At 39.4% G+C, this 27,221-nt stretch overlaps 1 protein-coding gene across 1 annotated transcript; it reads left to right on the top strand.

The window, feature by feature from the left end:
* Positions 1 to 7,125: 7,125 nt before the first annotated feature.
* On the top strand, positions 7,126 to 26,384 carry LOC121861428. The gene is made up of 6 exons (XM_042359148.1): positions 7,126 to 7,178; positions 12,035 to 12,201; positions 17,650 to 17,760; positions 23,318 to 23,441; positions 24,206 to 24,313; positions 24,746 to 26,384. Exons 2-6 carry the CDS (start codon positions 12,039 to 12,041, stop codon positions 24,888 to 24,890), a joined length of 651 nt encoding a protein of 216 aa, XP_042215082.1. The 5' UTR covers positions 7,126 to 7,178; positions 12,035 to 12,038; the 3' UTR covers positions 24,891 to 26,384.
* The last annotated feature ends 837 nt before the right edge of the window (positions 26,385 to 27,221 follow it).

Genomic DNA, 27,221 nt, shown 5'->3' with positions numbered 1-27,221 from the left:
TGGATCACTATGTGGTTGGTTTATAACCGGTGAACGTTGCTATTCATAAAAAAATATACGTTGGGACACTAGCACGAAAGAACTCTCTAACATACAAAAAAATATGCGTAAATAGATGCTAAAATGCTAATCCTCTTATCATCATGACCCCTCGGGAAGATGCCAGGTAGTGGAGGTTGTGGGTGGGGGGGGGGCGGAGATTTTGCCGACAACATCACAACACTTGAGTCTGATCCGTACTTGAGTGGTGACAGATATTCAGCTTAACCGTGATGGTGTGTTATTACGTTTTACACGTACTGTACTGTACCTCCCCCCCCCAAAAAAAAAGTAAGTTTCGAATGTTTATTTTTTTAACTTATTTTTGTCAACATTTAAACATTATACAAGGCTTCATATTACTGCAGTTTAAATGTTCTACGTCAACAAAGTCTACTTACTCGGCTTTCAATATTTCTGAAACGAGTTTCCTTACCAAATTAATTCTGATCAAACCATTGGTAGTAATCGAAAGTTTTCAGAGGACACCTTTATATGGGAAACTATATAAAAATTTTAAATGTAATATAAACTAATTTACTATTCATTTCCTTTTTATTGTTCCATTTTAATATCCTGGGTAAAAAAATGAAATACTTATTATACTTTAAAAAAATTGAAATATTATGCTCTTCAGGTAAAAAAAAAAAGCCACCTTGAGATGTGTATCCTACATCCTGCAGGTCTAACATTGCAGCTGAGAGGGTGGTGACGCTCGCCTCCTGATGTAACGATTGTTGATTCGAGTCCCGTAGCTGACCAATGAGTCAACCCATCTGCAAAAGTAGGTACCTAACTTTGTTGTTGAAGAAGTGAAAGGCGGTCGTCATGTTTGTGTCAGTAGATGAACGTGTACCTAAATCTCGTTCCCTATATGGCGTCTTGCCGTTGCTCCTGTATAACCTTCTTCCTTTCATCGTTCATTTCAAAGCTTTCCTCCTCTCCTTCCCATTCTTGCCTTCTTCAGTCTCCTCTCCTTCCCGCAGTTCAGATGCAGTCGAACATGCAGAAGAGAAACTGCATAACTACTAATATTACGCTAACAATGACAGGCCATAAAACCCACAGCGTGATACAGTGAAAAAATCGGGTTCATCGGCAGCCATAAAACTAATGATGTTGTATCGGTAATGACAGATGATGACAGTCACGTCACGTTAGACCGTGTCATCGTTGAGAGTAGAAATTTGACGTTCATGACCATTTCCTGAGAGAACCTTGGCGAGCGTCTCCTTCCTGGTATATGGTACTCATCTCTCGTGCCTTCGAGTACTCTCGGCTCGCGGTTGCCACGTTCAGCACCGCGACTATCGACTATATCAGCATAGTGTGTTTACTCTCGCGACTCCACACCCCTTTATCCTGCTTTTATCGATTCTTCAGTCATTATTACATCATCTTGTTCCTGTTTCTTTCGCCGTACCAACCAGTAAGCACATCAGCATCGTCACGGTCTAACAACTCGTTAATACTGTTAATAGCTCCTAGTATCATAACTTATATTATTTGTTTTCCCACCACTTAAATATCTATTATTTTAGCAACCAGGTTTTTTGGTGTAATTTTCGTGCTTTTGGAATTATTTATTTAGTTTTACCAGTTTTCCTCTTCTAGTTCGTCCAAAAATTATTATTTTTTATTACCATTACCAGTATTTCGTCCACCAACATTCATTAAGTCTGACCAAGTAACGCTGACCTCTCAAGACAGACATCTCCCACGTATACTTTGCATCATGTAAAGCACATCATGTGGGTTTCACTAATAGCGGCGTCTGCTTTTCTTACGTCTTTTATGTATCGATCACTATACTACTGTCTTCACAAATTATATCCTCATTGCGTACATAGTTTAAGTAAAGAAATAATAACAGCATCCGTGAAATCTTGCAGTGTACGTTAGTGTGAGGGACAGTCTTTTAAATATTAAGAAAACATTTTTTTTTCTATCTTCTCTTTAAACTATGAATTTATATGCTGCGTGAGTCATTCTTTTAGGTTTGTACGTGTCATTCAGTTCTCTTGTGTTAACATAAAAACACTTATATAGTGTCAGTACATTTACTTCAGGGCTTTTGAACAGCCATCAAAACGGTGAGTCATTCAACATCTTACACGTCATTTTCAACCCTAAATCACGTAAACTTTTCTCGCCTTATTTCCATATTTCCAGCCCAATGTTCCCGGCCCTTTTACCCCCAAGTGAGAGCTTAACCCATTCATAGAAGTACTATAGCAGAGATTAACCAATTTCTCGAGGTTCCTCACGCCTTCCCTACGACGCCCAGCCGACTGTGTAAGATATTATTCAGCTTAAGAATAGTGATTAGTGTGTTTTACTGTCTGTCAGGTGAGGTTAGTGTCACCTGTAGCCTCAATACCTGTCAAAGAGCTGTTATTATGTGTCCACTTCATGTCTTGACACCATTTACGTGATAATTAAACTCGCATCCTTTAAAATGTTCCCTTCTGTATTATGTTATTCGTATTAATGTATCTGATGCCTTTCTCTATATTTTAAAACTAATTAATAAAAACAGAACGTAATGAATTTGCGATGAAAAAGAAGTTGGGTAAAATAAAATGGCGGGAGGGGAATGTAAGGGGAGGGGTGGGAGGGAGAGGTGTTCAGACAGCTCCCCGTGGCCTTCAATTTATTAAGTGTTTATGTATCACTACTGTGTTATAATCATCTAAAGGACCTTACTGGAAATAAAACATATCATGTCTTTCGTTGAATCGGCTTACTGTTATTGTAATGTGTACCCCCCACACTGGATGAATGTGAAACTGTTTAAACTCCACGCCGCGGCCTACTCCGCTTCGTATCAATATGACGAGTCCTGTTACTCCACTCCCTGCACAGTCTAACGTTCAGCAGGAGTGAGTTTCTTCAGCCAATCTGCTTCGACGTTATGAAGTCAGTATGGTGACACCGTAGACAGGCCAGGTAGTCATGTGTGTGTTCAGGGACTGATATTCTCCTGACCTTGTTATTTTCCCCTCATATTTACGCAACTCACGCTGGTACCCCTGCCTTCAGGATGTGAAGTTCTGCAGTTCTGAAGTTCTGATATGCCTACCATTACACCGTCATCATTATCATAAATATTAAAATATCAGCCTGTTATCACCCTACTGTTGGATACATCCCAAAACATTTTAATTTTAATTTTAACTTCGCTGAATTAATTTCCCCTGACTGCACAACTTGTCGTAGATGTATCTCACGAAGATCTCCAATATGATGCTGTCTAAAAAAGAGCTCTCGGATCTAATGGTCTTAGTATAGGGAGAAGCTGCACCCACTTCCCACTTCTTGTGTTGATGTTTCACACGCGCTACATTCCTCGTACAGACGTCTGCAGAGCCCCTGGAGTGTCGTGGCGTGTGGGAGCTCGTCCGTAAAATGGAACTGGCTCTCTTGAGAACTGCGAGGACCGAGACAAGGAGTAAGTGAGAGAGGCGAGGAGAAGGACAAGCAGACCGTAGGAAGTTGCCATCACCAGTCAGAGCCAGAACGATAGGGCTGATTACATCTAATAACGAGGCAGGTAATGACACACCTGAGGATGGATAATGATCACACCTCTATCATTCCTTTATGGTTTGTTGATGACGTGTGGGATGCGGTCTTTGGAGGTGTCGTTTGTAGAGGATTTATGTTATTATTTACTCAGGGTTGAGACTCTCACATTAAAGTACAGATACACAGTATACAGTTCGACCTGTTTCCTAACGCAAATATTTAAAATTAAGACAAACGGTTTAACATTAGCTGCTTAGGAACAATTAATTTAATGTTTATAGACCTAATCTAGTTACATGGTAATGCTTATGAATAATGATAATATTATTAAAGGTGATAATAATAATAATAATAATAATAATAAAATATAAATATAAAGACAATTATAATCCCCATAAGAAATCGAAACTGTAAATCAATTCGGAACAAAGAGTAAAGCTAAAGGATAATACAGTACAAACGAGATAATTTCCAATAGAGAACAAGGAATAAATAAATAAAAAAATACCATAAATGTAAGTTATTCACCATATCAGAAGAATCGTCCCCTCACACCACACAGGAGGGTGGAAGGGGAGGTAACCGTATCCCAGGGTGACATTGGTTGGCGCCTCGGCCCACATGACCACCCAGCCTCCCCAACTCTTGCCGGAGACACGCGCTGCTTGGGATGCGTTCTCGCTTTTTTCGGACAGACTTTTGTTCCAGAGTGACATGATATCGACTGTCTCCCTTCTAGCTGTAAAACTTATATTTCAAGGTCAGTTTTGGAATTTTTTAAAAGCATCTGAAAATTAGTCCCCAGTTTATTTCACCTGATGATTAAACACCTTAACGCTACCAGAGGAGGTTAGCTTAAATTAGGTGAGGTTAGCATTAGGGCTGTTGACCTTAAGGTGAAATTATCATGAGGCTAATAATGGGGTGGAGAAACTTTTCCACAAGTAATTTATTTCTCACACAAGTTGAAACTTCGTATATGTATGATATATGATGAGTGGTTATGCTACACTCACATACAACACCCATCACTACCACTTGACAATAACCTTACAGGTCATATTGTCTTTACGGCAGTTTACTGTCAGGTAGTGGAGTTGGTCATCGAAGCCTCTCGTGTCTTGATAATGCGACAGTGTTTTACGTGTTATCTTCTGGGCCTTTCTTGTCCAACTTACTGTTCATGGTTTTTTATTTTTTGGCTTTATAAGTCATGATTTTCTAAATACTAGATTACATTTAAACCATCATTTTACCTAAAGTGATGATCGTTTAATATTCTTCTAATTTGTTGCTTGGTGATGTTACCTCGTTCTCCCCTTCTTGCCTCTTCCCTACACCTTCCCTTATTCCCCCTTCCTTATGTTCTTCCTACCCTTATACTCCCCCTCACCTTCCACTTGCATAACAGTCATCACCCTCCTGCCCTCCCAAGGCGGTGCTGGTGTACGGGAGGAGGGGGAGGGGGTGTCATAAGTCACCTCAGAACTGTTAGTCGGTGCGCGTTGGTGGGTGTTTTGGAGAGAGGAGCTGACTCCCCACTGTGCCTCACACCACCGCAACCTCTGTCTCTCACACTGTCATGGGTTAGGTGAGGCTCTCTCTCTCTCTCTCTCTCTCTCTCTCTCTCTCTCTCTCTCGTTTTATTCACTTTTTACATGCGGTGTCTCTCTTATTGTTTCTTTTTTCTCTCTTTATATTTTTGGAGGGTTTTGCTTTATATTTTATGTATCATGTAACTCGGCTCCACTTCTTAGACTGTTTGGATATGTCTGTTTCCGTTGTTTAATATTCATGTAGTCTCGGCTATTATATTTACCATAATATTTATCTTTCTCGTCATCCTTCTCTACCTATTTCTATATAGTTAATATATATTTCAAAAATATTTAAAAACAAATACAAAAATAGCACAGTGAGGAAGCGCCGCCAGAAAAAAAAAGAAAGGCAGAGATACATTCGACAAATTAGTGGGATTCTTACCCAGCAGAACACCACAGACCCTGATAATGTATACACCTGCCTCCCGCAAACACGCACATGCGACCATAGCTACAACCTGACTCTTCCCTTATAGTCGCCTGAGGGGAGATGGTAATAGTACTACCATTACGCACGACAACATCTTTTTTTTTTACGGTTAACAAATTTATTGGCAAAACTTGGAGTACAGTTTCAAAGCACTTTGGAAGTCACAGAATATCACCCCACCTCCATTTTCTTTAAGGTAGTCTGTAGATAATTAGATTCCCATTAGTTCAGTTTGTGTTGTGCAGGTCCAGTTGTTCAGCGTTTGACACTATCATCTTCTTTTCTTTATATATTACAAATGCACAACCTGCCCTACCCGTGTTAGTCTGCACAGAACCATCAGTAAAAGCATAACATTCACTCGATTTAATACTCTCTATGTGACTGTTAATAGTTTCTAGCGTGACACATCTCACCACATTGGTGTTTAACATTTGCTTACTACCAACAGGAGTGTAATTAATAGGAACTGATATATCCAGCCAAGGAGGAATGGCATTAATGGGTTCGTCTGGGGTGATTGGGACATTCAGTTTCAAAAGGTCTGCAACACTTTTATGAAGAGGAAAACTATGAACCGTAATAATTAAATATTTGGGTACTAAAACACAAGATGACAGTACACAAGGCATAGGCACGCTAAAATGATCCAGACAGACTCTACTGATCACAATAAGCTTTTTATACTGTAGGGAAACATCACAAGAGGAATTATTTCAGCAATCTTATAGTACTTGGTTGATAAAAAACAAACAAGAAATCTTTGACAAGAGAAAATGACACCTTGGCTGTCACACCAGAAGATAAAGGCCATAATAAGGAACTAGGATTTCCCTGTCATGAGAATTTTTCTTTTCGATATTTACGGGAGAAAATGTGGATCACCTGAAGATTTGTCCATCTTAGCTTATTTCACCTGAATGAACACCTTAAAGCTACCTGAGGGTTAGGTTAAGTTAGATTAGATTGGGTTAGGTTATCCTAGCTAAGGTTAGGTTATATTAGCATTAGGGTGGTTAATCTTAAGGTAATATAAACAAGGGAAATAAGGTTTAAGTGATCTGAAAATGTTATGATGTGGCTGAGGAAAAATGATACAGAACTGAGATTAACTTAAGATGAACTATGATCCTCTTGAAGTACTGTACAGAACATACTGTTTGCTGAAACACCAGGAGAGGCGTGACTTTGTACAGAATATAGTGTTACATATTGTTTCAGTACTATACTATATGTAGTGTCCCATATTGTCCCATCAACACATACAATACACCATATTGTCCCATCGAATCAATTGTTTTAATTCGTCTATACACTTCGAAAAACTCATTTCACACCTTACATTAGACGTCACTCATTACACTATACGGATAGAATTTATGCATAAAATGTATATAAAAAGAGCTCACCTGTGTATGAAGGTGTGAGGTATTACGAGAATGGGAGGAGTCAAAGCAGCAGGGGCGGAGCCGAACTACAGGAGTATATAAAGCTGCATGACTCGGCGCGACACCACAAATACTGTTCGCTCGGTGCTAGACGATAGTGTGTCTTGTGCGTTTTCAGGAGTTTCATAACAGGTGGGTGCTAACGGAACTGCTTGAGGTGATGCTCAGAAAAGCACACGCGGCCTAATCTTTTTGCGCATGCATCTACCGCGAAATTGCGTTGCTTGGCGAGTTTGGTTTGAATGTATGGATACAAACGATACTGCACTGCCTGGAGGTGATCCCAAAGAACGAAGTGCCTGAAGGTGCCACGGAGTCTCAAGCATGTCCGTGGGGATGGTGTACTATTGTGCTGTGACGTAAATAAGACACAACCAGTACTGTATATTTTAGGGCGACGGTGATGGGGATCAGTGTTGAAATGTGTGTAGAGTAACACAAGCCATGATAGGAAGTGAGTTGCTGAGACACGTGTAGGGTGGAGACACATGATTACACAATTGTTTGGAAAAAAAAAGTATTGAAATAAGTAACTTTAAGACATATATTATCCAGAATTAACAACTCTTCTTTAATTACCTAAACAAACTTAATATTTTGATGAAACAAAACAAATTCTAGAACAGTCCCTGAACAGATGAAGGCTTATCCTATGCTTGAGCAATAATATGTGAGCGATCTTACGTCATAACAATACTGTGAACAATTAATATCTGAACAACACATTAATTGAAATCACCATCACTAATATAAATTAAGCAAGATGCGTCCTTAATATCCATTTCACAAGACCTCTACACTGAACGATGACATAACTCATTGAATATATCAAGTTACTCTCTTGAGTACGATGATTTAATCCTTTCAGTATGATGATGACATACCCTTTAAGTACGATGACTTAACCTCTAAGACCACGATTACTCAACCTATAGAGTACGATAACGTAACACCTAGAGTATGGTGACAACCTCTTTGTATGGTGAATTGAGCCAAAGAACGACGAGGTAATCTCTTGAGTACGATGACTTAACCCCCTGTGTACGATAATTTAACCCCTTGGGTACGATTGCAACCCCTTGAGTATGTTACAGCAACTCCTTGAGCACGATAACAACCGCTTGAGTACAATGAGTTAACCCCTTGAGTATGTTGACTTATTATTGAGTAGATACGTAATTCCTTGAGTACAATGACACCTTGATATGACGAGTTAAATCCACGAGTTTTACGAGATAATTTCTTTAGTACGATGATTTTACGACTAGAGTACGATGATTCCACCCCCTTGAGAAAGATGTGTTAACCCCTCGAGTATGATGACCTATTCCCTTTAAATACGATGTGTAAAGATAACCCCTTAAGTACTCTGACTTTAGTACGATAGATTAGGTCACAGTGTAAGATATCTTAACCCCTTGAGTAACGATTCCTTAACTCCCTGGATACGATGACAAGACTTGTGTATGCTAACTGAACCCCTCGAGTACAATGACTTAACCCTTTGAGTACAATGACTTAACCTTGAGAGCAATGTCTTAAGCCCTATGATTTATACCCATGAGGAAGTTGACATTGTGCTCAGGAGGCAACATATTCGACTCGTAATACCAGGAATATATTTACACTTAACGAGAGGACCACAGATCACATAAAAGTCAGGTTCCACGTTGTCCTATTGAATCACTTGAAGAGTTGTAACCTATCATAGCCCCCAGGTAACGTTAGGGTGGTTAATCTTCATGTGAAATAAACTGGAGCGAATCTTCAGGTGCTCCCATTTTTTTTTCTTTCCTTTTTTCTTTATATATCCCAAACTCATAAATAAACTGTCAGACTACCGTTTAATTTTTCCTCGTCAACGGGTCTTCTAATCATAAAGTTCTTCCTAATTTAACACCTGTTCGTATACCTGTCTTTAATTCAAACAAAAAGATCCATTTCCATTAACACAAACTTGGTGGTAACTTTCATAACCAGCCACTCACACAGCAATGTCCGGGTGACTGCTCATACGTGGCAACCTTCTGCAGGCGTGGGCTCAATCCTGCTCACAGCAAGAACACAAAATACCAGATCATAGCTATAATCAGATGTCATGAATCAGACACACCGTAAAAGAGGATGGTGGAAGACAGACCTCAATCTTAACAGAGCCTTGAATGATCGTGACATATATTCCTAAAATACTCTTGTGGTTGGAAGAAATTGTAAATATATTGTTGATGGTGACGAATAGATATTATCGTATGCTCAAGTTTGAAATATTACCTAGTGGGAGGGGGAGAGAATGAAAATACACGTGTACCTGGAATTTTTTTTGCAATAGATGCCAGAATACAGGAGGATTTTTTTTTTTACAGCTATGAAAAGTAATATATCCGGTACATATACGGAGTCATCTGTTAGGCTACAATGTCGATATTTTTACCATTTTTCTTTCACTACCCACTGCCTTTGTAAAGCACTAGTATTGTTTGGTTTTTTATCATAAGTTTCCAGTATAGTTCACTCAGCCTCGCCAACACCTATAATTGTGGAAACTTGCACGCTCCCTAAAATAGCAATCTAAATCAATACTCCCCTCCCCAGCTACCACATCTCTCTCTCTCTCTCTCTCTCTCTCTCTCTCTCTCTCTCTCTCTCTCTCTCCATCTCCTTATCTTCAATTCTTTCAATTTCATCTCATGGATTTATAGTAACCCCATTTTTATATACTATACGTAACTCAGCTCTTAAACTCATATTTTGTCTCATCTTTCACATAACCTAAATTCTATGGGAGCGTCTATGACCACCGCTCACCCAAGTGTCCAGGTGACCGCCCATCTGTGGCGAGGCTCAGGATAATGACTACCTTCTACAGGTGTGGGTTTAGTCCAGCTCACAGCGAGAATAGAAATTAACAGATCATAGCTGTCATCACATGTCGAAAAAAGCAGACGAGCGACAAGATAGATAGTCTTTCAGAGCGAGCATGCGTGTTTGTGCAGGTGAGTGTATGTTAAAAATGCAGGTATTAAAAAAATAATAATAATAATCGCGAAAAGAGAGGATGGCTACCTAAGGTGGGTGCTGGAGTGTGTCACGTGCTCCTCCTGAGTCAGCCTGATGAGAAATCATGCAACGACACCCGCGTTACGAAACTGTTTGAAGCATAGCTAACCAAACTGAGCGATGATGAAGTGTTCCACATGAAGCTGTTCTTTACCCTGAGGGATCCCGGGGCCAACGGTATTAAAACCTGTTGACTAGATTAGAACTACGTGAGAGAAGGCACATGCTAACTCAGCCCCGGAGAGCCTTAGAAGATGTCACTCCACCTGCAATCAACAAATATTAACTAATAGGCTCTAGGCGCCCCCAAGTGGCTATTCGTCGTCCTGAAGTCAAGCACAAAGGCACAAGCCCAACACACACGTGGGTTTTTCAGAAACGAGTTTCAGCTAAAGTCCTGCAGGCGCCATTTAGTGATCCTTCTGCAGTTCAGTGCAACGGAAAGCACATTTGATGCCTTCTATCAGGCAGGTTGATCGTATTATGCTGTATAAGAAAGGCGATTTTAAGCTTCAGGCCTCCGGAGTAAGTTTCGAGTGTTGAACTTTGTAATGTCGAGCTTCTTAAATGCTATATGTATCCATGAGTATCTGTATTGAGGCCTTGAGCAGCCATGAGTAGTTCATGATCCCAGGGAAAGTTACAGGATGTGGTGTGTGTGTGTGTGTGTGTTATCAAGAATGTTCCTCCAATTAATATCCTAACCACGACTCCTCGACACAGTAGAGCAGCTCATCTTCAGTTAAGACGCTGACCAACGAACACAGATAGTTGATAATACGACTATCTGTTGAAGGGTTGTCCACCTTAAATCTTCTTTCCACGGCACAAGACATAAGCACGTCATTACATAACTCATACTGTTACGACGTCATATGTACTAAACTGTACTCTAAATAATGATGATAGTGATAATAAACAAGATACAAACATGTTCTGTGACCTCTGATTCAACGCACTCCATAACTACGACCTTATTGACCTGAAGTACTGCGATTTACGTCACAGGTGTCTTTTTGTACCTCAATTTTATAACCAGGAACAGTATATCGTTTTTATAAACCTGATCACATATTAAGCAATGAGGACAGTTACCTTTATATATTACGATTATTTAGGTGTAACTATTACTGTTTGTGGTAGTGTGACTATGACAGCTTTTCACTCGCCCGAATATATTTTTCCTTTATCTTCATACATACTGAACCATCTACTTAAGATTTTCGTTCACCTTTTCCTTAATATTAGAGCAAGTTTTAAGTAGTACTGTATATATAGTGATAGTCAGGGAGGCAGTGCGCGATACCCAGAGGACCGTGAATACGATGGATGAATCAGTGATCAAGACTAAACTACAGGTTTCAACAATGTGTACTAAAAGGAACGATAACTAATTACGGTTTCATTTGCAGTGTTGGTGTATTACAGTCACTATAACAGTTAACACGTGAAACTTCTCTTCAGTTATGTCTTCCGTGTCTGATTTCCAAATGCAAACACACACACGCACACACACACACACACTTTTAAGAAATGAACATTGCAAACCACTAACGGAAGATAAGTGTTAAACGGCATCCCCGTTACCTCTCATCTGCCGTCTGCCACCGGATCCCTCCTCAATACACCTAAAACTTAAACCACAATAGGCAGACTAGTGCGAGGCCCAGATGGTGGTGGTCGCAGTGACGTATGTGGAACCTAACCTGTTGCTGCGGTGACTCGTGGGTTGTCTCGTGGCTTCTCTTTGATGTTGAGACACTTTACCCGAGACTAGACACACCCACGTTGGAGGTTTGCTTCTGTTCACTCTCGTCTGATTTTATTATGCGTGTGATTTATTGTTCGTTTGTCTCTCTCCATCGGTCTTCCTCTATCAGTGTACCTATACAGTTACTGATATATACTTGTATCTCACTCTTCACCCACAGGTCGATGACGTTGGACAAGAGGGCGGTGGGCGTGGCTGTAGTGGTGGTGGTGTTGGCGGTGGTGGCTCTTGCTGCTGCTGAGATGACCGAGACGTGGTTCGAGTATCGTGCCCGTACTAAACGAGAACTCAAGAACAAGGCTCGAACTTCCCTCGACACTAACATGGGTGAGTTTTGAAAAAAAGATTCGTTTCTTACTAGTTATTGTTGATAAGGTTTTCATATGTTAAGGAAAGGTGTTTTTGTGTGTGTAAAGGTTAGGTCGACTCAGTTACGGTGTGGACGATAGTTTATTTTTAATGATCAATAGTAGAATTAGTTAAAAATTAGTATATATATATAAGAGGATAAAGAAAAATAGAGAAAGGGAGAGACAGGAAAAAGGAAGAGTAAGAGTAAAGGAGAGATAAAGATATATAGGAAGATGAAGAGAGAAAGTTAAAAAGCGAGAGGGAAAAATAGTGTATTTATTAACATTGAGACGATCATGACAGTGAGGAGGTTGTCTAGTAACGTGACTACAGGTAATGTGTGGCCGTCCAGATGTTACCGCGATGAAGCCAAGCTCAGTCATGTAGCAGTCACGCACACGCTGTCAGTCATTTACTCCGTCAGTCATTCATTCTTTCGTTCATTCACTGTCAGCCAATCTTTTGTCACCCAGATGGCTCACACACACACACACACACACACACACACACCTATGCTGTTACCTGGTCATTCTTTCTCATTCATACTGTCATTCATTCATTGTCTCCTTAATTCTGTCGCTCGGTCACGCACCTACAACTACGCTCTTAGCCAATTAAAATACCGATGTGTCTCAAGCGCAATACCTTAACACGAACATGGATAGACGTGTACTACCTCTCATCCCTTCAATGCTGGTTTAATATATTACACACACACACACGCATTACACAGCACAGACACGGTACACAAATACGCAGTCTGACACAGCCACACCGTATCTATTTATTGAAGATTTGAATATGGTCAATAATCTGAATTCAACAACACGGTGCTCCGAACACAGAGGAAATTGAAATTGAAATATTTATTGACAATAGAAAAACTATTACATAAAAAGGACAGGGCTTACAAAAGGTTATAAATGGCCAAACACAGAGGATATCAGGGAATTATAATCTTGGTAGTTGATAAAATAATGCAATTAGTAAATTCAGATGATTGTTAAATATGCAGTAAGTTAGTTCTAAGATCAAAATTCTAAAAAATGCAAGGCAAAAATAAAGTTTTCAGCTTGACTCGTTCCACAACTGAAAACATGACTCGAAACACCTCTCCGAACTTTTCAAATGCCTGTATAAATATTAATGATTTGATTTGAGAAATGAATATGATTTATATTAAATTGAAATATTACAATTTTATTATCCAACGTTGGTTTTGTCGATAGAGTTGCCAATTCCTCAGTAGAGAAATGAACAGGGGTCGTTGAACTGTTCAAAACAAGGTTCATAGTTAACATTGAGTGACTCAGCGAAAATGAAGTCTACTCCACGACTGGCGGTCAGTACCTGAAAATCTCTGTGGATGGCGGGTGGTGTTTCCTCTCTGCATGTACTGTGCAGTCGGCAAAGACAGTTCTAGAACGCTCCAGGTTTCATACAATATGACTCAACGAACGAGAAATTTAAACATTGTACTTTGTAAATACTATATAGACAGCAAAATATTGAGTCACGTCGCAACCAGGTATTCCAACCATTCTGAGATGACACGAGCCATAGTGCTCATTTTGAAACCTATCGTGCCCAGATGTTCGAGAACTTTCGTTTGCAGATGGTACATACTGTATAAGGCCGCACACGGTGCTGGCGGCTGGATAACCAATGCGAAACGATTTTCCACGTGTTCCAAGATCCTTTCCTGAAGAGAGCGCATCACAGGTCTAACAGGTAAGGTGATGCACGACATTATAATTATACAGTACAGTATTTTAGGCTCAAAGAACGAATTCGCTGACTGAGCCCCCCAAAAAAAAAAACGGAAATCTCGCTAAAGGTTAGTTTAGTTTAGTTTAGTTTAGTTGAAAGTTATTTCTTTATTTAGTGTGAGCTAAAGGGAAAAAACAGAAATAGGCATTTTGAAAATTAAAATATTTTAAGTACACAATGTTGGTATGACAAAATGCTGGAATCCTCATTGTTTCTTAGCTACAACACTTGAAGAGGTTAAGGTAATGATAATGAGGCTGGAGTGATAGTCTTATATTTTTGTGTGATTTTATACACAAAACTTATCTACATAAGGTGTCGAGTCCCTTGTTGAGCCAAAGGGAGAGAAATTTAAAAAAAATTTAATAACGCAACATTCGACAACGGCAGATAGAAGCTAGAATGATGAATGTATACTGGATGGTTACACATGCATGTTGTGTTGTTGGCAAAGGAAAAGATCTTTTACCCAGCATGATAGGAGTTGAGTTTGTGAGTGTGTGTTTTCCAGTGGGTGTCGTCATTTTAGAGAATTTTACATTTTTACATTAATCAAAAGAAAAATATCTCCATTGCAACATACTATAATGTATAATAGCCAGACGAAAACTATTGATGGCCGACACGACGCAAGTTGAGCACCGGCGTGTTTCAGTAACTGTCTTGTTCGACTGTCTGTGAATCCCATTATCACATCTTAAAATTCGATCGTTGCTGATAATATATATATTTTTTTGCGTACATCTTAGTCTGGCGTAAAATAAGGTAATTGTCACGTAGCCCTGAGATTAACCAATATCATTAAAATTATTAAACGAATTACCTCCTCAAACACTTAAGCACATAAAAAGACGTAAAGTGTGTGGATAAGACAGATAGCGTGTAACCTTGTACTCAGATACCTACAGTAAGTGCTTGAGAAGATGTCAATTGTGCGTGTGTGTCAGACAGATAGCGTGCCTAGCAGTCATATAACACCCGTAACGTGATTCACTACCACAAGTGACTGCTCAACATCATCACCTGTAGCTGGCGAGCACGAAGGCCAACCAGAACGAGGTGTATAGTATGGCATTTTCGGCCTCCATATTCCGTCCGGTGTGGTGATGAGATGAAAAACCACGTTGAACTGACTTATTCACAGCCTTCAATACCTACTTCACACGGAGCAGTCAACACGGCACACGTCCTGAATCGTGTAAAACATGTCCGACAAAAAAAATCAGGAAAAAAGTAACAAATTTGCCTAGGGAAAAAAGTCATGTGAATTAGTAAAATTTTTAGATAGCCAAAATAAAGTTAAGTTTATGACTTTTTCTGTCTTTTTCTTACTTTTATCTTCTTTTTGTCATATGACTTTTTCCTACATTCGGTGTGAAAATAACACGTGAAATATTGTAGATCATTTTTATGCACGTCTTCACAACTCGCAGGAACAGCACCAGCAAACACCTCACGTTATCTCACTAGATGATCCGTAGCTCATCCTTCACTGTTCCGCTCGATGGATGTGGAGGGTGATGGTGTGAAACATGGCTCACCATTTATGTCCGTTACTTCATATTTCACAGCAACATATGTCGTTTCTTCAGCCTAATACATCATCACCTTACCCTTCACTCTTCCTCTAATAGGTTTGGATGGAGATGACATTACTGGCCATATATTCCCATCACTTTGAAGTTCACAGTAAAAGGATTCACTGGTCGTCACTCACTCGCTCATTTTTTTATTCGTAAACCCTAGTTATTAATCACCGACGTGGCATAACTGATCTCTCTGAAGATTCCAACATGAGATTGATCTTTCACTCCTTAATTCATAATTTCCTTTCAAAAACATTGCTGACATTGCTGAGTAAATCCTCTCAAGATAAAGATGATAAATATTGGGCTCTCTAAAATAGTTTATTTCGATCAGTAATCAAAGAGTTGACAACGATTATTTACGAGTATGCTTCTAAGAAACCCCATTTAGCCAAAAACACTGGAGGTCCCTCACTCATAGATACTAAGATGTTCTCAGACGATGTTCCTGGAAGACGCTATTCAGCCTGTCTCTCCTGCCACTGTTACGTGACTTGCCACTGTGGTGGTGACGGACGAGGCAGTTGTTAAACATTGAACCAGTGCTTTATAATTATGTTTCTGTGCCTAATCCTTCCATGACTTTTCTGGGTTCATCTCAAGTTTACTTACTGTTCCCGAACTAGTAACATATAGTGGTAGTCCATGCCAACTTTCAGCATGTCATTTTCTTCTTACGTTTATCCCTGCCCTGTATCTAAATATATTTTTGCTACGTTCTCTGGTAGTTGATTTTCTTTTAAGGACAAAAATATATTAACATATCTCACTGTCATACTCTTCACACAGTATTTTGAAAGCCTCCATCATTTCGTCCCCTTGAAGTTTTGTAAGACAGTGTGGATAGGTTTAACATCTTCAGTCTCTTCATAAATCAAGTTTCTAAAACGATGGTACAAGCTTAGTTGCCCGTCGTTGGAACCAAGTCTTGCCACGGAGATCTCCGACGTGTACCAAAGATCAAATAGTTTAACATTATAAAAGTGAATCCAGCACTCAACACATTTGGGTTGTGTTTATATAATACAGAGCAATAATGTTAATAATGAAAAATATATATAATGTGCTGTATCATTGCTTTTAAATTAAGTTCTTTAAGCGCGATTTCTAGAATAGTACAAGTACGACTCATATAAACTGCTAATGATTTATCTCTGGTTATGTAAATTCCACTCAACACTGTCTTCAGGACTTACACTAAAATGACCATACAACTCCCCAAAGAATGAAGGGCAGTCGACATTCTCTGCCCTGGGTGGACGTTCCTAGGCATATACCACAGTTAAAACACACCCAGTTGTCACCAGTAATGTTGAAGAGATTTATTCTTGTTTAACTAAGGTGAAGGCCCAGTACGGACTAGTTACGATAATGAGATGATTTTTATGATAACAATATTAATAATTATTGAAAAAAGAGCAATGATAACATTGATAATAATAACTAACAATTGTAATAACGATAATAATGATAATCTACCGTCCGTCACTAAAACATTATGATTTATTCACAACCCGACACTACACACATTCGTCCAGGAAGCTCCCATATAAATAATAGGGATAATCACAAGTCTTCAAAACCAACCACAATTTCCTTGGCAATATAATGTATTGTACATCCAACGAGACAGCAGGTACGCCACACTGACTGTTTTGATTCCCGTAATGACATGATGTGAAGCTGTAATTACAGGTAACCATCATCTGCTACTTGTAATAACCCGGTTAGTTTTGAGGTGAGGGCGACCACCCATGACTCTATTGCCAGTACATGTGTAGCTGTCTGACTGTCTCTTAATCATTGACCATAAAATGCAAATTTTTGAAGAATAATCTTTAGTGCGATGTGATTTGTAATAATTCTGGCTGTCAGTAAAGATAATGTGACTGGGATTTATCTTTCAATGCTTCCCTTTGCCCTGTATATGTAAGTGTGTGTGTGTGTGTGTATATGTGTGTGTGTGTGTGTGTGTGTGTGTGTGTTGCTCATTTTCATAGAACACAGCAACATTCACCTCAACACTCCGCAACATATCACTAACCACTCCTCTCCTCTCCCGCCACAGAGCTGGGTGAGCTACACTCCCGACAGAAGCGGACGATCGCCTTCCCGACGGGCTCCACCTTCACCATCACCCCTGTCCTGTGTATCCCTGTCGTCTCTGTCGGTGACCTCTGTAAGTACCCCTGTAGAACTTGCCAGGTGTTCGTAGTCCTGTAGAAACTGTGATGAGAGGTTATATCTGGAACAAAATACAAATAGGTTTCTGGGTCCTGTTCTGGGTTCTGAAGACCCAATGCTAATAATGCCCACAGCTTGGGAAATGAAAACGCTTTCTTGTGTCCACTTAAGCTGTGGCACATAGTTGACCGCCAAAAGTACCGAGATTTAACCGTAAGTAAATGCATTCTCGCATCGCTAATCACAAGGAAACTTAAACATGAGAATGGTTGAGAATTCGAGTCATGTTCACTCTTGAGAGGTGTAATTTCTGTTTTACAATGACAAATAAACAATTACGCGATTAGGTACCACAGGTTATTTCACCTTAAGAATAACCTAATCAAATCTAAATACCCTCCCCCCCAGGTAGCGTTAGGGTGTTTAAGCATCAGGTGAAATAAGCTTAGGTGTCTAATCTTCACGAGGGTCCGTCAAGGGCTCAAAGCACAGTACTGAACGTTTTAGAAGTGTGTGCGTGTTTCCTGTGGGCTGGGAAGGTGTATATGAATATCTCTAAACAACCGGATTTTTTTTATACTGCACATGGTTAAGGAATAGTGTACCGCGGATGGTGAGTTCATATATAAAGACTAACCGCGAATATATAAACCTGCAAATGGGGAATTTTTACTGTACGTTATTAATTTGATGCTCTATGCTCTCTGACTTTGAGTTAAACACAAACTTGTGACTGTCTGCTCTAAATGGCATTACATTTTTTTCAAGTGAATTTGTGTTTTATATTGTGATTCGTCAACGTGTAGATCAAGTTAGTGTCCTCCACGTTCATATATAATAATAATAATTATTAGTGGTGTAGTAATAATTAATTAATACTACCATATATTTTATTATTATTGTTGCTGCTGTCGATTGATAATACTAGTTTTAGCGATATAATTACTATTAATAATGTTTATTTGTTGTACCTGCTGACCTCTACAACCCGGTAATCCCTTCAATCACATCACACACACAGTTTAATGGTTGATGTCTAGTTTAATTACTAAACTACATATAGTATACACGCTTAAAGACCTTCACTGCTGAAGTGCAGTAATGCAGTATAACATCAACACACACATCAAATACAGTCCAATTAAAGCGATAACTACATTCTACCCTCACTAAGCGGTGGTCATAATCTCCCTCCCTGTACCACCACCATGCACCCTTGGAGCGAAAAACCTTCCTGGGAGACAGTCACACCTCCACCTTCGACTACCTACTGTTACGAGTTGGGGATTTAGAATATAGTTAAAAGTCTACCCAGATCCCAACAGGCAACAACAACAAAAAAACAAAGACAATCGGACTATAAAAGGGTAGACAAAGGATGGGAGTTTTCGTTGTGTATAATAAAGTACCATGAATTCCTTAACAAAATAATCAGCTTTCTATAATTTACCCTTAACCATACTTAACCTAAACATTAACAGTATATACATATTTATGCAGCATACAATAATTTGAAGCAAGTGGACGTGGGGGAGGCAATATAAGATTACAAATACTTAAGTGCGGAGCTGAGATGGCTGACGAGTAAGGCTGAGTATTGTAGAAGGCGGTAGGTAGTCACTGTGCCGTAGGTTTCCAGGATAGGTGATCCTGTGGTCACTTCCCAGAGTGTAGAGAACTCTCCTCGAACTCGAGCTGACAAAGAAGACTTGGAGGAAGTGACGCAACAACCAGGATATGGAGAAGGGAAACCCCGGAGTGGTAACTAAGACGAGTCATACTCGTGTCTCGTCCCTAGATGGCGTTGCTCGTGGTGCTGGGTAGGTAGATCAGGACAATAGATGGCGTGGTTAGTAGTGCTGGGTAGGTAGATCATGACAATTGGTGGAGGGGTTCGTAACACTACTGTTAAATCATATTCCAAATTCGCCTCAGTAATCATGTGTGTGTCGTCAGGGTCCATTTCAATTACTCATGGCTAAAGTCTCCAGACTGTGATGAACGTGGCTGTACGCTCTCACGATCACCGAGGTAATTAATTTGTAGGTCACTGGTCGAACTCTGGCCCGGTAACATACTGACTGAGATTTGACGTGATTGGGCGTCGTAGTGGTTGGCTGGCTGGTATTGTGGTGGGCGGTAGTGGTGGCGGAAGCGGCCGGTGGAACCATGTGTCGCTACGGGCCGTCACGGGTCTTTCACGACATCATTGTTGTGATTTGTGTGGACGGGTGATGTGTGTGTGTGCTCGGTGAGGGGAACGTTGGTGAAGGTGTGAGAGAGGTTGAGGAGGAATGAAATTAGAAGTTTAGAGAAGGAAGTAAAGAGGGTGCAGAGGGAAGAAGTTGGAGGGAGAGTAGTAAAAATGAGAGACAGATGGACAAAGACATAGAAGTAAGCAGATATCCCGAGAGCGTCTCTCGGTCTCTTAACCTAACCTAACAGCCCCAGGTACAAGTTAGGGTATTATATCAAGTGAAATTACATGGCGGGGCTAATCTTCAAGCGATATTTATTTACTATATAGGGAACACGTGTTTGGGAGTTGAACTTATCGTAATGAACATTTTATATGATGTATTACAGAGGCACACTTACATTCGGTTCAAGGTCTTATTATTCGTGTATCCAGATGAGTTACTTTTACCTTCGTTGTATAAGGAAAGTGGACGACCGTCTCGGGTAAACCACGGGAGTTCTTCATCCTTCGTTAACAGTTACATGTAACATAAGCTAACGGGGTGGTGTTGTAAGGCTGTTAGTGGCTGTCATAAACAGATAAATTGTACCGGGAATTTTCCCCCCACACACTCAACATTCTGTCACTTTATGTAACTTGCTGACAAAACCCACGACCCTTCAGGCCTTTTACGCCCTTAATGCATGAGTCATAAAGGCAAGCATGAACTCCACATGCTTCCCAAATGGGCGCTGTAAACACTTCTGCGCTTCACCTTGCACAGGATGTAAGGGGGTGCCCGATAAACTAGCCCCCTCGTGGGCAATCTGTAATCAATCTGTACCGCTGTCTTAATGTCACCAATAATGTCTTCCGCCTCTGCTTGTTAGTGGTCGCTAAGAGTGATTATATGGACGTAAAACTAAAACTCCAGTCCTTTAGAAGGACTGGCGCTCGTCTGTTTTATTTAAGTCGCCTTGAATGTATTTTGAGGCGTGGAGATTAACACCAAGTCCTGCTCGTTGCCTGTGCTGTCTTTTTCTGTGAACGGTTGTAACTCATTTTATGCTGTGGAGAGTTTCCTTCTACCGTTGGCATCGAGTCAATTGTCTGTCAAAAGTTCAAAAGTTCAATTAAGAATGACATCAGTAAGTTCATACCATATAGCGTATAAGATCAAAAGGTCAGAGGTTATCCCCATGAAAGTGGACGGTTTTGACTTCAGACTAAACATTGATAGAGCGAGTTGAAGTCTTTAGAATGTCTGTATAATGCCACCCAGAAAATAAAGTGTGTGTGTATGGTCATTAGTCGTTACTTGTCTTTTAAACTAACTACGCCTCTACCATTAATCCCCCACTCCTACACAGATGGTCACCAACCTCTTACCTATTTTTTGTATAGTTTTCACGTCATAAATCGTCATAATTTGTGTCATCATCCCAGACTCCCAGCTGTTTAGTCACGCTGCCATTAACTGTAATGAAACAACACCCATAGGTTATATCATATTTTACTAGTACAAAAAATATATACTAGAAAATTATCTCGAAACTCTTATAATGCGTTAAAATCGGAGTTTTTATCGTAAGTGTTCGCGTAAATCATTATCATTTGAGAACTTAAAAATAAAACTCATCAAACATCCCCAAATATTTCTTCCTCCTGTTTATAAATCATCAGTGTTTATCTACAGATGTCCTACATATAACACCCAGTTCCCTCTCTGTAAAAGTGAGTTGGCGTTAAGGAGAGTATCCAACTGTAAAAATTGGTTAAAATGTTCTTGATGGCAACGTGGACACCGTGCCACCAAGTAATCACGGCTAACCCACGCGAGTGTGGAAAATGGCCATGAAACGGTGGTGGAGGTGATGAGGACGATGATGCCTTAACATTTAGAAGAAAGTACAAGGATTTATGTGATATAGTATAAGAGACTTTCCCTTCAATTAAAACTTATCATCATATATTGAAAATTGTGTACAATATTGTCACAATACCAAAATTTTCCTCTCGATCGAAGCCTCAACTAAGGAGAATGAACTCTGAGAAATCTACATATGCATTGTATTTTTTCCCATCTACTGTGACCTTGATCAAGTAGCAAGAGGTGTAGAAATCTGTAGACGAGCCAGGTGTAATGAAGCCATCAGTGTGACGTTGAGGCGATAGAGTTGTTGCCCGTCACTTCCTTCCTCGCTAGACCGTGGCCTCGCATTACTTACACTGTCATACAACTCCTTTGCACAAGCTTATCCTCTCCCATTGAAGAAGTATATCAGTAATAGATAAATGAACTAGACTAGAGGGGATTAAGTAAATAAATGAATTATCTGATTAATAGATATTCACATCAGATATACACATGTATTTATGGACGAGTTTTTACGTCGTTGATACCAACACGTTTGCTCAATTGACTTTATTAGGTCAAGAAAACAAAATCGGTAATAGACAAATTATATTATCAGAGGTGACCAAGAAATGTGAATGAACTAACGGAGTACGGGATCGTAGACACCTGTGTTGTGGTCGAGTGAGGACAAAAGCCCGAGGACATATAAGATTTTTTTTTCATTATTTTTATTCTTTATTATTTACAGTTTACATTTTATAACCCTAACCTAACCTAACCTATTTTGCAATTTAACTGAGGAGTTTTGTCCAATGGGCTTTTGTCCTAGGCCGCTTTTCTCCTAGGGGGCTTTTGTCCGGACACCGTTGTGGTCTGGAGCAACCCATGTTAGTTGGATGTGGTTAAGAGACTGTCTAATTTATCCGTCTATTTATTTTTTTTTTTTTCACGATTGTATTTCACACTCTAGGGAAAATTTTGCAGCCTACTAAATGGTCATACGTGAATTACGTGACTCTTGTGAAGTACCGTAAACATGTTAAGAATAGTCTGAACTTACTGTAAGTCACAATTGGGAGGTAATACAGATTCTGGTGGCGAGTTCCTGTATTATTTACGCTATCAGATTGTATCACCCATAAGAGTTCCGTCGTGTAAGACTTGTCTCTAACATTGTTTTGTGGATGGCGGACCCGATCAGAACTAAAAGTTGTCTGTCAAACGAAGTGCATCTTCCTTTACCTGTTAAAAATGGATTCCCATGTTGACAAAAAAGGGGATTTTGCCATATTCCACTATAACAAATTAATGTCACTATTTTTATACAACTGTGGAGTCATTCCTTGTGTATGACAGCGTGGGTACATCCCCATATTTCGAAATCATATAATAAAGTTTCGCTTATTCACAGTAAACGCAGAACCTTATTCTCTGTGACGAAAAATTAAAGTCCCAGCGACTCCCTCACCCACACTCTCTACCTCGCTCTCTCTCTCTCTCTCTCTTACCCTCCAGCTGGGTTCTTGGATATTGAGTTGCCCTTCACCATCAAGCTGCCCAACGCCACGCAGATCAGTTACGGCAGGATGGACGACGACAGACTCGGTATTTACAGCGTCCTCGTCGACACCATCTCCAGGTCAGTACATCCTGGGGATAAACAAACTTTTCTTTAAGATCTGAGAGAAACATTATGCGTGGCTGGGTCGGTGGTAAGAGGTAAACCGTGTGTGTGTGTCTGTAATGATGATAATAGTACCGGGTCATATTAACCATAGTAATAACATATAATGAATATAATATAAATATAATAATTAACGATTTTCTGATAAAAAATAACAGCCAAAAAAGAAAATACATAATAAACAGAGGTGACGTAGAATAGTTATGGTGACACTGGGAGAGGTTTATTAAGGAAAAACTTTCTTTACAAAATGATAAGAAAACATGAGGGTGACCAAACAAAATTACAGAAAGTATAGCAGGGTGGCTGGTCTTGTAGGCCTGATGTAGTCGTGGTGTCGGACAGCTGCACGAGAGGGGTTGGCTGGTAGCGAGGATGGTGTATCAGCTGTCCCACACTGGTGTCTGGAGACATGAAGACCAGAAGGAGCTGAAGTCGACGTGTGTGTGTGTGTGTGTGTTGTTAGATAGGAAAATTTAATATAAACTTAGGAGTAAAGAGGAAGTGATAATCATTTGAGTGTTTGGATATAATGGCAGACTCGAACCTGACGTATACAGAAAGAATGGACTTACATTTTGTTTTAAGGGTAAGAAACGGACTCTGTGCGTTATATGGAGACTGCGTTAATAATATTGGGTAAAAACTATGATGTTATTTCATTATTAAAAAGCGATAAATTCGGTCACTTAAGGCAAACTATCGCCCGTGTGTCGTAGGTTCGGGGTGGACGGCAAGTCGTGTCTGCTGAGGGCTGTGTGTGAAGTGGCCGAGTCACCACTAAGGGACGACGGCCTCCTGGGAGAGATTCTCAACATAATCCTAACGTGAGTTCCTTCGCTTATATCCCTCAGCACTTTATCCTATGTTCTTCATCGTGTATCCTAAGTTCTTCAGTCTTTTTCCTCGGCAATTCAGCGTTTAAACCTGTGTTCTTCGGCAATGTTCTTCAGCACTTGACCAGTTTTTAAGTTCTTCACTGTATTTTTCCTACGCTTTTCAGCGTTCTCTTATGTTCTTAAAGATTTTATTACTTCGGCATTTCCCCAGTGTTTCTTTTCGTTTCTATTAAGTTCTGCGTTTTTCTGAAGTTTCTCACATTGTTCCAATTATTAATCAGCGTTTCTTCTAAGTTCTTCATTGTTTCATCCGCCCTTCATAATTTGTCTTACTTCAGTATTTCTCATTAAGATAAAACAATAATATCCAATATATTATATTTCAGCATTGATTCATTTGTTTCTCTTCTGCGCCCTCAGCGCCTCATACGGGTCCACGTCGAACGAGCTGTACGACTATGTGAACGCGGAGTACTACGGACGAGCGTACGGTAACTGTTGGTCAGCTTACCCGCAGTGTCCCATGTCCTTGTTCAAGATATTCGACGGCTACAACGATTTATAACATCTCCTTGGGGTAGAGAACCTGCCGCGCGCCCTACTACTGCTTTTTCAGCGGCGACTCCCCACTCCAAGATGATAATTATGGTTCCCCCCGAGCTTCTAGTTGTTACTGTCCCTGTTACTTCTAGCTGCAGCACCTAGTCACTCTCTGCTCTACACAAGTCATTTCACGGTCGCTTCAAGTCAATCTTGCTTTTCTCAGTATAACCCAATAATCAGTGCTCTTACTTACGCCTCATTACCTCTTCAGACTATTACCAGAATTACAGTCTTCTCTTTACTCGTCTAGTCGCCTCTAGTTTCCAGCAGCTGCACTGTTCAACTACCGGGTAGTCGAACCTGTTTTGTGAGACAGCTAATAATTTTCCAGAATTGCATGTGGGTTATTTGAGACAAATATAACCGGAGCTATTCACACCAGCTCTGTGTAAGAAAATCTTCATGTTTTGTTCTGTGTAATGTTGTTTCTTCCCCAACTCCTGTCATCTGTTACTTCAGATAACTATTCTTTACGAAACTAATAATAGGAAAACAGATGTACTTCTATGCATACTGTCATAAAAATGAAATTCAATGATGATTTTCAACTTCTTGTAGCAAACCCCTTCAGGAAGTTTTTGTTCTTCCATATTCTAATGTAGTTTATAAGAACAGGAGTTACAGTATACGACACGCAGAGGAGAGCGACCTGTACAGTTGCTGGAGGGAGCGGGGATTAATACAGGGGCAGAAACACTGGGAACTTCTTTGCCTGGGTGAATACCGTCATCATTTTAGTCATTGAACACTCCACTGCCTCCCAAACTTTTACTCCACAATAGGATTTGTTTCTACATCTCAACTGGCGTTACATCCTGTAAATATGATTTCCATTATCTTAAAACAATAATTCCTAGTTAACGTCTTTCGACTTAGTTACTGTAGTCTTACGGTAGGCCTATAGATAAAAGATTTAAATCCACCTGAGAAAACGTTTGGTGCAGATAGTCACACCTGAGAGGAATAGAATAGTTTTCCCTTCGCTCATAGTGAACCTTCATTTTCATTCGAGTCCTCATTTTCTTCCAGCTTAGAACACACACACACACACACACACACTATACTGTACATCTTGATAAGAACATCCCAAGCCTACGATATTTTTGTTCTTATATAAAAGACTCATTTATTTTCTCTCTCTATCACACGTATCAGTGGAGTGGTTAACTGATGGGTGGGTTATTTATTTGTATTTATTAATTAATTTATTGTTACCTAATTTAGCATGTAGTAGTGGGCATCCTGAATACCAAAGCTCGACCAAAGACTCGCGCACCCCTCGACTCGTGACCATAGTTAATATAATAGGATATTTTTTTCTTGGTCGACCATTATCCACTTCCTATAGAGTCTAGGACTTAGACTCAGCACCGAAGCCTGGACGAGGAGCTTCAGGCGAGACTGTGGACAACTGGCCAGTATTAGACGAAGCAAAGCAAATTTGGTTTTGAATTTGACTGTCTTCTAATATATATATATATATATATATATATATATATATATATATATATATATATATATATATATATATATATATATATATATATATATATATATATATATATATATATATATATATATAATTTTTTTTTTTGCGTGATATAAATGTATTGTGGCAAGAATATTTACCAAAGTTCCTGGGTTATGATTTCCAAAAATTCTGTAGTTATTTTTCCCTTTGTACTTGAAGATCAAAGAATATATCTAACACGTGGAAACAAGATACCACAAAAATATAACGATTGAAATGTCATCAAAATTACCCACAGATTCCATTCTAACTAATTGTTTTTTTTTCTTTTGTTCTTAATTTGGAAGAAAAATAATCGTGTAATTTTTTGAGAATCTGAACCTATGCAGTTAGAGGAAATACTATCGTAGTGTGGGTATAAGAACGCGGGTACCTTCAACATGAGAAACTCGACATAATTTGCATGTGCCCTTCAAGTACTCAGATTTTTGGAACATAAGTATGAGAGAGTTGTTTATTCGTGTTTCCATTAACATATTCAACTATTTTTTTTTTCAGATTTCTAAATTATTCTACTAAGTTTACCGATACGGCTTTGTGGTATTTAATCGTTATACAGCCTATTTGAGTCATTAATTGACCTGTCGGTAGTTTTCTATGATGCAGATGTTATTATTTTGTACTGAGATTCGTGTCAGTATAGTCTATTAATGTTATCTATATATAAATTTAATATATATATATATATATATATATATATATATATATATATATATATATATATATATATATATATATATATATATATATATATATATATAT

The sequence above is a fragment of the Homarus americanus genome, unplaced genomic scaffold, assembly GCF_018991925.1.
Source record: "Homarus americanus isolate GMGI-L3 unplaced genomic scaffold, GMGI_Hamer_2.0 scaffold24260, whole genome shotgun sequence".
Classification (NCBI taxonomy): Eukaryota; Metazoa; Arthropoda; class Malacostraca; order Decapoda; family Nephropidae; genus Homarus; species Homarus americanus.
The sequence above is the reverse complement of the archived record's forward strand: the minus strand, read 5'-3'. Positions and strand labels throughout refer to the sequence as shown.